The following is a 13,341-nucleotide window of genomic DNA, read 5'->3' on the forward strand; positions in this document are numbered from 1 at the left end:
TCCTCATGAAGTATTTTCATTTCGTTCAGATTTTGAGATAGTGACTGTATCAAGTAGAAATATATTTTAATCGTCAACTCATGTTTTATTTTGTTTAATGGTATTAATTTTTTTATGTTACTTTATCATATATATTTTTTATTATGTCGGTGTTTTATAATTTTATATGAATTTTTTATACGTTTTCCGCATGTCTTAATCTAATTATAAATAAGGTAAAATAATAAAAGATTTCTCTTTTACAATATAACATCACTGGCTGAAGTACAATTACAAAACCATTCATTTGATCAGATTTTACGTACCATGTTTTGATTATTTCTTGACAATAAATGTCGCAAATACAAAATGAAAAGTTATGGACTTATGGGTCCAAAATGAGAAGTTTCTTACAAATTGGGGACCATATTTTTAAATTGATGCTTCTTTCTTTATTTGGTTAGTTCATCTGCTTCCCCTATGCTATTCTGAACCTGTACGTGAGAAAATAAAGCCGAAAATTCTTGACGACTCCAAAATCCCAATTCAATGGTTAGTACAAATTTCCTTTAAGATCTAGTTTCTACGCTACACAAATCGCGCCTGTTATTTCTCGATTCCGATTACTATTTGTTTTTCAGTTTTGAACCTTTACATGTGTTTGTTCCACTGATCAGATGTATTTTAGCATATACTCCGATCAACTAATATGGATCATCCAAGTTGCATAATTCCGCAATTCCTGTTTCAATCTTTCAATATCTTAATTTTCGCTGTTGGATTTTAGGGTTTTCAAGGTTTGGCCTTTGAATCGATTTGCATCCGACTTTCTCTTGAATTTAACAATTAATTTGTTTATTTGTGTCGAAATGAGCATATAATAATTGGAACAAGTTCAGTCGCAGATTCTTTAAATACATGATAGAAACATGACTGATCAAATAATCTTTTGTTCATTGTTAAAAGTTTCTTTAAGATCTATGAAACATCGTTCATGTGTGTAGGAATCTTGCCCTTCTGTAAAGAACATTCTACTTCTTGACTCAGAAGGAGGTCGCATAGCTGTGAAGTACTATTCAGATGATTGGCCAACTAATAACGCTAAAGAAGCATTTGAAAAGTCTATTTTCACCAAAACTCAGAAGACCAATGCACGAACAGAAGGTAATTATCTGTTTGAAACAACATGAATGTAATTGAAATTGAATCAGTCTTTCTAAACTGGTCTGTTTTTCTTGGACTATTTACAGCTGAGATAGCAATGCTTGAGAACAATGTTATTGTCTACAAATTTGCTCAGGATCTTCACTTCTTTGTGACTGGTGGTGATGATGAAAATGAGCTCATTTTATCAACAGTTCTTCAGGGTTTCTTTGATGCAGTTGGTCTTCTATTAAGGTAGTTTGTAAACAATTTATCTCATCTGTTTTGTATGCTTTCAGCAGCTACTATTTTAGTGGCGTTTTGGTAATTTTACTTTAATGTTTATGTGTTCAGGGGCACTGTGGATAAGAAGGAGGCACTTGAAAATCTGGACCTCATTATGTTGTGTCTTGATGAAATTATTGATGGAGGGTAATTTTATCTTTTTAAACTTTGGTTAATAGAGAATCTTTCTAGGGCTATTTTGGTGATGAGGATGAGAAGGGTATTTACGTCTTTTATGTTTTTTCAGAATCATCCTTGAAACTGATGCAAATGTTATTGCTGGAAAGGTTGCAAGCCATAGTGTAGATTCTGGAGCTCCTCTCTCTGAACAGGTACTTATAAAACGCAAATAAATGAAAGCATGTTTCTTTTTCTTGCATTTATCCCCAAATTACACCATGGGAAACTTTGCCTTTTTTTTTAAAAAAAAGTTTTAAAATTTTTGTATTTAAACACTTTAATTTGGTTGTTGCAGACAATAAGTCAAGCATTGGCTACTGCACGTGAACATCTTACAAGATCTCTCCTCAGGTAATTAATTAATTATTTTATTTTAAACATGCAAACTACAAAAAAAAAAAAAAAAACATTTCTACTTTCACCATTTTATCTTTTTTATTATCATTATAATAATATTTGAGTGGCTAAATCGATAATTTGTGATTTTCAATATTTTTTTTCCCTAATAGCAAAATTGGCTAACTGGGAAAATGTTTTTGTAAACCGTTGAAGTAAAAGTATAACGCGATGCCTTCAATCACTGATGAAAATATTAAAGCAATTAAATCTATAAAATTGTGAAAGTACACTTGTATTTTTTTTTCCTGTATTTTGCCAACTTTGAATTTACAAAAAAGTGGCATTCAAACTAATATTCTCTTTAAAATTCAGTGGATAAGGATGCTGATGGGAGTGAAAAAGTTGCCGAATCTTGATTTGAAATTGGATGCTTTTGCAAATTAGGGTTTGGACATTAGAAACAGTACTGATTGTAGGGTTTTTTTGTTGTGGATATGTTTAAAAACTTCTATGGAGGTTTCTTGAAAAATTAGACATCAGTTGGTGGGTATAAAGGTTTTTCATGATGAGAATGACGAGGACATTTATGTCTTTTGCACAAACGAAAGATTAAGGAGTCCCTGTCCCACCTTTTTGAATTGGACAAAAAAATCGCAATGTTTGTCCCGTTAACTTGGATTTGTTATGTTGTAAGTGGGTATGGAACCGATGTTTAATTCTTTTGAGTTGGAAAAAAAAGAAATTTAATTTTTATCTTATTGACATCGGTCACAGTCTTACATACAGATAAAATCACATGCAATTACAATAAAACATGCAATACAAAGCTGTTGTGGCATGTCATGTCAGCATAACAAAGGAAACCTTTAAGATCGTTATGATGCACGTCTTATAATAAAACACTAGTATCAAGTTTATTATCAAATTAATTAACATTACATTATAAAGAAAAATGTAATTGAATTTCATGTATGATCATGTGAGATTATACGATATATCTTATATGATTGTGTAGATAAACTCAACTAGGGATGTGCTTCTGGCCAGAACCGATCCAAACCCAAATAACCCGAAACCAGAATTGGATGAAAAGTGGGAACCGAAACCTGGACAAATTATACTAATATGGGACCGGTTCGGTTTGGGTAATACGGGTTTCGGTTCGGTTATTAACCCGAAATTACCGAAATAACCCAAATAAATATTTACACTATGCTTTTGAACCGAATAACTAAAATAAACTGAAACGACCCGAATAACCTAAATAAACCGAAATGATCTAAATACCTAAATAAAGAAATTCTATATCTAGTTCAAAGAAAAAAAATATTAATTAATATTTTTTTTCTTTGAACTAGATATAGAATTTCTTTATTTGGGTTATTCGAGCCATTTCGGTTTATTTAGGTTATTCGGTTTAAGTGACCATTCACTTTCCGGGTCGGTCTTTTTGGCCCAATTAAACCTTTATTCGGTCAATCCGGACCGAATGACCCGAAACTTGAATTGGGCAAAATTAGATATCTGAGAACCGACCCAAATAACTTATTCGATTCTAATTCGGGTCGGTCCGGGTTTTGGTTTCGGTTCGAGTATTCGGTCCAAACGCACATCCCTAAACCCAACACAGTTCTATATGGCACACCAGTTGATAGTTGATAATCTGGGTAGCTGATAAACTAGCTTATGAATTAATAAATGATAAAAAGTAGCTGATAAATTAGATTTCAAATGTAAATTGACATAAATGGACTTGTAGATAAATAACTACAAACTAATATTAATATAATTAAATTCATATTTGGAATATTTTTGAAACAATTCAATTAGCTTTTCAAAAGCTATTTAAAAGTGCTTGAATGAACTTATAACTTAGTTTGTAATATAATAAGTTATTAGTTTATTACCAAACAACAAATTAAAATAACTCAGCTTATGTTTGCGAAATAAGATTATAATATCATTGACAAGTTAATCATGTTCTTAAATAATTATTTTGTTATGAACCCTTGAATTGATTGGGTGAGTCATTGATATAAATTATTGATTCAAATAATTTGATACTAACCATAGAAAAAATGATTTTAAACAATTCGTTCCTCATAAACAACACCTTATAATTATAATGAAATTGAGTGTATGATGATATTGCAATTTTAACCTATGACATATTATTAATGTAAAATTGTCATTTTACCCCTTCTCTCTCATCATATTCTAGTCGATGATGAACTGCAATATTAGATATGTTTCTAAGTGGTTCATGCGATGAGATAGATGGAAGTTGTTCTTGCATTTGTTTGCAGCATTACTATTAGGGATTCCATAAATTTCTAAGTGGTAACTAGCTGTGAAACCCCGCTCCGCGGGGTTCAGTTAAGATCAGAGTTTTACACTTTTGTTTATCGGTTACATATGTGGTGTAGTCATAGATAGTGAACAGTATGCAGGGGCATTTTCGACAAAAAAAATGTTAAAATCACGATTTTTTTAGTAAAAGAACAAAGTCCAAACAATTGTTTTTTCGGAGAGTTTAATAACAATGTAAAAGTTGTACAAATGTTTTCAAATGAATAATAAAACACAAGTTGAAAGAATGTAGCTTCAAAATTGTTGCAAGTATATTATAAGGATAAGTATCGTTCAGCCGACCTCTCTTTCATTCGCAAAGGGGAGATCGGTAGGTGCTCTGGATTAACGAAAAGAATAAGGGAAAAGAAAAAAATTACAGAAAGATGCATCTTCAAAGTAGTCACAAGTGATTCCATAGGGTTTTACCTGTTTGATTGGAAAAATGTGACTACTTTCAAGATGCATCTGTTATATCAAGCAAACACTTATGTTATATGTAACATGACAAGAAAAAATGTGGCAAGTTTAATCTTTTTCAGGTGTAAAAAATTTAGACGGGTAATAGAAAGGATAAACTTACTTGGGATTTGCTAACTTCTGAAGTCAAACTTTTAGGTCAACTATATTCTTCTACAAGGCTGGATAAAAATCAAATGGAAAATAAGTTTAATACATGTACATATACATTCTTCTAATCATTGAAGCCATATATCAATTTATAAGCTTATAATTTTTTTTTGGAAAGGGAACTTCCCTAACGAGGGTTTCCGGGCCAGCTTACGCGCACCGACTAATCCCCCGCTGCAAACATGAGACTTTGCCTCATGCCCTGGAGTCACTGCAGGCGAACCTCCATGGCCACAAGGGCTGAGTAGTGCTAGGATTTGAACATGGGTCAATAGGTTATCCACCATATCTTCCACATGTCTTACCAAGTCACCACAACCCAAGTAGTTTAAGCCTATAATTTGAGTACATATCATCATAATTGTCTTCAACAGGTAGTTAATTTCAATGAAAAATTAAAGAAAACGGATGAATACCTATAATAAAAAGAAAAAGAGATTGATTCAAGTAAAAAGAATGAGAAATCAATCACTAAATGCAGCTAAAATGAACATAAAAATTGTATTTTAAATAAAACAATTCCATTATCATAATTTATCATTCTAAAGTGACTTTTAGTTTTTCAATATAAATATATGAATCAAGCTATAGAAATTTTACTAATATTGTAATGCTATCTTTTCCTCCTTGTTTTCTTTGATTTTTATGGTGGTCAAGTCAGTATTTTTTGGTTTATGTGTTTTAGAGTAACTACTCCTTCAACACCACCACATGATTTTACAAATGCAAATCTCTTTGAATGGATAAAAACTAAGATCCGTAAGTTATATTAATACATGCAAAATAGAATAAAAAAAACAAATAATTGTTAAAAGAAAAGATTAAAGATTAATGGGTGAGCAAAAAGTCATAACTTTTTTTTTTTTTTTCTTTTTTGGAACCGACAAATATATTATAAAGACTTCACTAGCAAGATGCTAGAAAAACGAAAGAGTACAAAATAATTAGTTTTACAAGATAACACCTACATACACTTATCTGCATTTTAGCGGATTGTTACACCATAAATTCCAATCCAAGACACCTTTTTTGATTCTATGTTTTATCCAAGTGAATAATACCGTTTTGATATTATCCACTATCTTCGCCAGTTAGCAAAAAGTCATAACTAACCTTCAAATATTTCTCAGCCATTGGCCTTGAACAACCTGATTTCAGCGAATGGTGCAGAGTATAAACATGTGTACGCTATAAAAAAATAAATTGAACGATATAACAATTTGACAATTTTACTAATGTTTGGCTGTTACTTCAAAGTTGTTCAGTTGTAAGAAATCATCATTAACCTCACCGGATACTGCCACTACTACCTCCATCAGCCACCCCCATCGGCAACTGCGGTTAAAATAATTAAATGAAAGTATGATGTTGTAATACAGATACACAATGTAGCAGTTGGATGCATCCAATGAAGTACCCGGGTTGTTGATTTAACAAATGGGAACGTAAACCATGACATAATCATCTCCAAAATTTTGATTAAACAAATAAATTAAAGGAAATTATTATTACTTACTTTTTTAGCACTAATAAAAACCTCAACACCAGCATGAGACTGAGTAAGAACAATAATAAAATCCTTAACACCATCATCATGTGTTTAGAGAAGAACAAAACGCATCCATGCTACGTGTGCTGCAGCCATATCAATTGGATGGGTTCATCAAAAATGTTGATGTAAGAAGAATCAGCAAGAAAAAACGGGATATTAGAAAAGTATGCATGATGATAAAAAAAAATTAATGTATGAAATTATAAATTATAAAATATATAATATTTGAATAACTACTAAAATTGTTAAAGTGAATATTGAACTTTAAAATGTAAATAAACAAAAGCTGACAAAACTCAAAAGTCTTGGTCATTTTTTGTAATTTTGTTTTTCTAGTGACAGGGCATTCGAGTTTTTTACAGGAAACTTTTTCCTTTTAATGCATTTCATTCTCAAAATCATTTTGAGAGAAATGTTATATATAATGATGAAACTTGAAACCGCCATCGTGAAAATCCCGACCTGAAAGTTGACATATATCTATGCCAAAATGGAACTCGATTGATTCATCTTCTTCTTGGAACCATGAAATTTGGAACAAAAATTCTACAAACAAACCAAAACTTTTAGCCTGATGTAACCTGATGTAAGTTTTTAATTGGCAGCTTTTAGCATTTCATACAAAAATGTCAAAAACAAATGAAATCAATTAGCCAAAATTTATTTGGAATCATAATAAACAGGTCAACTGAAAACAATTTTTGTGTAGTATGTATGGTATGTCATTATCAATTGCAATTTTAAGAAAAACTAAATGACTGCAAAATATGTAAAAGTAAAACACATACAAATAAAAACAAAGAGGGCCCATTCCATGAACATACTAAAAACTAAAGTTGCATTCAATGCATACAAAAAGGTAATAAATAAATATTTTTGAGTAAAAGTTGCATTAGCAAACAGTAAAAATCTAAACCTGACAATAGATGGAGAACACCTTGAAATCTCCATTGACATTATCGAACCAAACAATTAGCCTGAACAAAGGCACAACATTCATGTAAGTACCTGAGACTAAGCTCTTATTTCAACAGTAAATTTAATAATGATACAAAAACTTAAAGGCACCTGATCATGAACACAGAATTGAAAATTGCAAAGCTATTGAATTTGTTGTTCATAAAATACCTTTCGCTTCAAACACTCTGTATTGCAGCTGAATAATTCCATAATGAGAAACAAAATATTTAGAATTAATTGACTTTGCAAACAATAAGAGATTAAGAAGGCACAGAATAATAAGGTTAAATATTAATACCCCTTTTGTTTTATGCTCTAGTCAACTCCTTTCTCTGTTCAACCTTTACACCAACTTTCTTCAGAAGCACTTTTTCTTTCTTCTCTAGCATTTCAAGTGTCTGCAGAAATATTCAATAATTCAGTATAAAAGAAAAAAAGGGGAAAAAACATTAGGATCAATCCATGATTTAACACAACAATCATTTGAATCAACAAAAGCATTTGTCCTCAATCACAAGTTACAGAGATCTGGTGAAGTTACATTGACCATATGTGCAAGCAATGATGTAACAGACCAAAAATCTCTGTTTGGCATTTTGACAAACAGTTGGTGGGCATAATTTAGTTGAGGCTTTACTGAGCTTTGGAATGCAGAATCAAAAAACCAACGAAATAAAATATGAAAAAAAAAGAGGTCGGATGCTTCTTTAGCAATTGAAGAACAATTTTTTTAGGTAGTTATTGCTCCCTCCTATCATCGTTTTAACAATCATACAAAAACTTTACCCTAAATAACAAAATAAACTGATTTCTGGGTTGTAGTCATCGACGACGCAATCAAGGCTCGATCAGTGAAGGAATGGAATAAGGAAATCAGGAGATGAAGCTATAATCGCACACCATGAGTTCCTGGGAGAATCACCTAGTTACCCAATTTTACTGAATTAGAGCAGAGAGGGAGAAAGAAAGAAGAATAAGAGGAAAATCAGAGACGTCAACTGACCTGTAGGGACAATCGGTGGTGGAGAGCGACGGTGGGTTGGACCATGGTGGTGCCATGGTGAGCCACGTTACCTGGACTAAATTGATCGGAACTCGTAGCGATGGAATAGAACTGCCACGAAGCAATCGATTTGCGACACCTGAAGAGCACAACGCCTCCAGTCACCGCCACCAGCAACCCACGTCGCCGCACCACCAACACCAGCAGCGCTGGAATGCATTCTTGGTTCTTGCTGCTTCCCTGTCGAAATAAAGTGGATAAATCGATGGTGAGTAGCAGGGGTGAGACGTTAGAGGGGACACGAATCGGTTTAGATAAGATATGGTGGAGTAATATGATTGGGGAAAAGAAACGGTGGAAGCCAAGTGGAGTTTCGATCATGTGTGGTTGATGGCGAGAAAAGTATGAAACAGAAATATGAGAAGAATCCAGAACATATCAATCTGATGCACGATCGTCAACACGTGCAGACGCAATACAATTACAATGGGGAAGATAAAAACGCGGTAGATTGCTAACACGTATAGACAAAGAATATACGTAATGTCAAAATATGCCCCAAATCCCCAAATCGACACAGGGACCATTTTTGCCCAAAAATTGACCAGTTCAGTATTCATGTTGGTGAACAACTTTAATATATATATATATATATATATATATATATATATATATATATATATATATATATATATATATAGGGTTAGGTTCATGTGAGACAGCCTAATTTTGTGAGACCGTGAGACGTATTTTTTTATTTTATTTTAATTTTTTTAGTTAATTCAAGTTCCGAAAATAATATTTAAAAAAAAGAATTTTTTCATTTTTCCATTTATTTTGCATTTTAAAATTATTTTTAGAATATGTACAGTGTAATATTCTATTTAGAATATTTCACGTATTTTTCAAAAAAAATAGGATTTTTTTTAGTTAATTCAAGTTCCGAAAATAATATTTAAAAAAAGAATTTTTTGATTTTTCCATTTATTTTGCATTTTAAAATTATTTTTAGAATATGTACAGTGTAATATTCTATTTAGAATATTTCACGTATTTTTCAAAAAAAAAAGGATTTTTTTAGTTAATTCAAGTTCCGAAAATAATATTTAAAAAAAGAATTTTTTGATTTTTCCATTTATTTTGCATTTTAAAATTATTTTTAGAATATGTACAGTGTAATAATATTCTATTTAGAATATTTCACGTATTTTTCAAAAAAAATAGGATTTTTTTTAGTTAATTCAAGTTCCGAAAATAATATTTAAAAAAAGAATTTTTTGATTTTTCCATTTATTTTGCATTTTAAAATTATTTTTAGAATATGTACAGTGTAATATTCTATCTAGAATATTTCACGTATTTTTCAAAAAAATAGGATTTTTTTTATTTTTTTTAGTTAATTTAAGTTCCGAAAATAATATTTAAAAAGAGAATTTTTTGATTTTTCCATTTATTTTGCATTTTAAAATTATTTTTTAGAATATGTTAGTGTAATATTCTATTTAGAATATTTCACGTATTTTTCAAAAAAAAAACGGAATTTTTTATTTTTATTTTTATTTTTTTTAGTTAATTCAAGTTCCGAAAATAATATTTAAAAAAAGAATTTTTTGATTTTTCCATTTATTTTGCATTTTAAAATTATTTTTAGATTTGGTCTCACGGTCTCAAAAAATTATAATGGTCTCAAATGAACCTGAACCTCTATATATATATATATATATATATATATATATATATATATATATATATATATATATATATATATATATATATATATATATATATATATATGTGTGTGTGTGTGTGTGTGTGTGGAGTTGATGTATGGAATATTTTAAAGGTTTTTGACAATCAAAGCATGATATTCCATTTGTTTTTAAACTGTTGCATAAGTTGTTTGTGAATTTTTCAGTTTTTATTATGAGATTGTTGGGACAATTGGGTTTTGGTCATTTTAAATTTTTTTTTTATCGAAATATTTTAAACTATATGTAACCATTATTTGAAGCTTTTATTAATTAAATTCGAATGTTTCGTGTAATATCCGACCTTTATAAGTTGGTAATTACTATGGTTTCCGAAATATTCATGACTTAAAGTCATGTTTATCAAAAAGTGGTACCAAAAGAAAATATTTATGTTTATTTTAAATATAAATGGATATCGACATCAGATGTTACAATTGATAATCAACAAATACATGATAGAAATCATGTTATCATTTAAAAGCTCACAATTAATATCTTAGTTTGCTAATCTTTTTCACTTGAACCTAAGATGCATGACATTTAAACATAACATATCTAAGAGAAAATTGTCTCGTGAGCTACATGGTTTTAGACACAATAGTATTATAACACATTTGAGAAAATTTTTACTTCAAAAATCTTTAAAACAAATACTGACTATGCAACACATGACATGACATCACGTAATGCAAACTTACGGGTCATCCCGAATTTTGTTATTATTTATTTTTAGTTTACAGTTATATGCCAAATTTGGGGTCCGAGTAGGACCAAACTCATAACTATACGTCAAATCTAGGGTTCGAGTAGGACCTAGTTGCCTTGCGTGACCACAATTTATCATGTTAAATGAGCAAATCATTCTATCAACATCCGGTTTCTAGATATCTACTTTACGACAAGAAGTACATCCCAGTAGAGTCTTGCTCATCCCTTATGAAAAAATTATGGGTAGGCTATTATTCATTTACTATGTTGTTCACTCTTATGATGCATGATCATAACTGTGTTTTTACCGACTCAATCACACACATAAATCATGTTTTTAATAGAAAAACAATACTGACTTGCATAGTAATAACAATTATCATTTCAAAACATTTAACAACTTTAAAACATTGAATTTTAAATCATATATGGCTAGCTATTACTCTTTTAAAGAGTCCATTTATTCAAAACATTTAGTTTTCAAAACTTTAGCTTACTCATTTTAAAAATAATTCATTTGATCATCAACTAAAGCTTTTTACTTTCAAAGCTATTTCAAATATTAGCTTATTTTTTCAAAGAGTTCATTCAATAAAAAATCATTTCTATGTCATGTAACTCATATGAAAAATCTATATGTACTCATCTTGCTAATTAGTAAAACTAACTACGACTTCTTGTCCTTCACGCCTTGTTGGTTAGTAAAACCCACTACTATTTTTCCTTGTTGCTCGTGAGTAAAGTTCCATCAATTCCTATTTAATCAATTATAATAAGCTCATAATAATACCGTGTCTCCCAATAAGAGCTCAATCTCATTCCATTTCTCATTACCACTTTTCCCTTCATACCATAAATTTCTTTGCTAAATAGTTTAGCGAATAAAACTAATTAAGCTCAACAATAACTTATCTACATGTCTTAATTCACCGAGACATGAGATTAATTTCAAGTATCTTAACAATTCATTTTGTTAGGATTCATCACTATAACGTCCCGTTTTTGTGCCAAAATTTTCATTTTGAAAATATAATATTTCATTCAATGTGCATTCATTCATTCATTATTTCACAAGAAAAACGATTGTCTGACAACAAAAAACTCAACTATTCAAAGTTGGACCGCCCTCAACTCACAACTTGATATATCAACACATATATAACAGACATACCCATAATAGTCTAACAAAACAATAAACCGACTAGCAAGTCTATTTGCCTAACAACATATTACGAAATAAATACATTCTAACATACATAGAATACATAATGTAATATATAGTATAGTGAGAAAACTCACCTGAACAACTACCCATACAACTATCAGCGAACCAACCAGCGAGTAGGCGCTCCAAGCACGAAACGATCTATAAAGCCATAACTGATCAACAAGTAAGGAAATCTGATAACAAAAGCTAGATCCTTCATTAATCTCAATGACATTAAATGACTATCAAATAAAGATTAGCCAGTCAAAGATAGTCAGGTGATATGATCATTTCGACATATAGTTGTTATGAAATCCAACAACCAGGCCAACGTGTCTATATAAGACACCGCACACGTAAGTAGAACAATCAATATAAAAACTGAGATTATTGATTAATCTAATACATAGGTTTATAATTACGACAACATATATTCTTCATATCAAGTTATAATTAAGCGAAAATGTAACTTACCCAATTGACAAACTTTGAATATCCACGAGCAGAACTTCGACGTTTACTTATTATTGACAAAATTGCAAATTTGGTCTGTGTGGTTTGTCGAAAATTGGGACTTCGGTCCAAATTTTTTTGGAGTTGCACCACTTAGGAATTTTGGTGCAAGTTTGGTCAAAATGTTTTAAAAATATCTAAAATGACGGATTTGCCCTTAATATTTTCATTTTCCATTTTTTATTAGTTTTATATTTTGAGAGAGAGACAGAGAGAGAGAGAAGGAAATGATAGCAGAAACCTAAACTCTCTATTAACCATGAAACTCTCACCATTCCCCTTTCTACCTACCTACCATTGGTATCCTCCTTCTCGTTCACCTCTCTATCCTTGGAAAACATTGTCGCCAGAATTTGTCATAGTCGGAAAACAACATGCCTGTGACACCCCTATTATCTCGTCCATATTCTTTCTTTATTTTCTGCCAAATCCGGCGATTACCCTTCTTTCTCATTTTTCTCTCTAGTCTGGGAGCCTTGCATCACCACAACCCTACATCTTCAACTCAACAACCATACATCACCACTACACCCCCTTGATTTAAACTCCATAGTTGCTATGAGGGCCTCTTTAGTGTCACCTCCATATTTTCTCTCGATTGCCGAAACAACACAACCCTTCGTCTCACATCCAGATTTGCTCACAAGATATTGTAATAAAAAAGGTGTAAGACTCACTTCTTAACATTCAAAGACCTGATTCCTCACCACCAACACCATTAGAAAGATGAATAAGGTATGAG

The 13,341-nt window shown here is 30.9% G+C and overlaps 2 protein-coding genes across 21 annotated transcripts; one reads left to right on the plus strand and one right to left on the minus strand.

Moving 5' to 3' along the window:
* The first annotated feature begins 393 nt into the window (after positions 1-393).
* LOC145102483 (coatomer subunit zeta-1-like) lies at positions 394-2,498 on the plus strand. The gene is made up of 7 exons (XM_079039883.1): positions 394-531; positions 984-1,143; positions 1,230-1,377; positions 1,477-1,554; positions 1,655-1,739; positions 1,883-1,938; positions 2,299-2,498. The coding sequence occupies exons 1-7, from the start codon at positions 529-531 to the stop codon at positions 2,303-2,305; spliced, it is 537 nt and encodes a 178-aa protein (XP_078896009.1). The 5' UTR covers positions 394-528; the 3' UTR covers positions 2,306-2,498.
* Positions 2,499-4,397: 1,899 nt separating this feature from the next.
* On the minus strand, positions 4,398-8,928 carry LOC145102495 (uncharacterized). Of its 20 annotated transcripts, none has more exons than XM_079040015.1 (10): positions 8,421-8,927; positions 7,716-7,815; positions 7,526-7,613; positions 7,374-7,434; positions 6,422-6,540; positions 6,197-6,240; positions 6,019-6,053; positions 4,859-5,239; positions 4,705-4,743; positions 4,398-4,615 (listed from the first exon to the last, which is right to left on the minus strand). In XM_079040015.1, exons 1-2 carry the CDS (start codon positions 8,799-8,801, stop codon positions 7,726-7,728), a joined length of 471 nt encoding a protein of 156 aa, XP_078896141.1. In that variant the 5' UTR covers positions 8,802-8,927; the 3' UTR covers positions 4,398-4,615; positions 4,705-4,743; positions 4,859-5,239; positions 6,019-6,053; positions 6,197-6,240; positions 6,422-6,540; positions 7,374-7,434; positions 7,526-7,613; positions 7,716-7,725. The 20 variants fall into 20 exon arrangements, 19 of the variants coding, with proteins under 19 accessions (XP_078896141.1, XP_078896149.1, XP_078896134.1 ...); XM_079040023.1 differs by having other exon boundaries at positions 6,192-6,240; XM_079040008.1 differs by having other exon boundaries at positions 6,156-6,240.
* Positions 8,929-13,341: the final 4,413 nt, after the last annotated feature.

The sequence above is a fragment of the Lactuca serriola genome, chromosome 1 (assembly GCF_051521515.1).
Source record: "Lactuca serriola cultivar US96UC23 chromosome 1, Lser_US96UC23_V15, whole genome shotgun sequence".
Taxonomy (NCBI): Eukaryota; Viridiplantae; Streptophyta; class Magnoliopsida; order Asterales; family Asteraceae; genus Lactuca; species Lactuca serriola.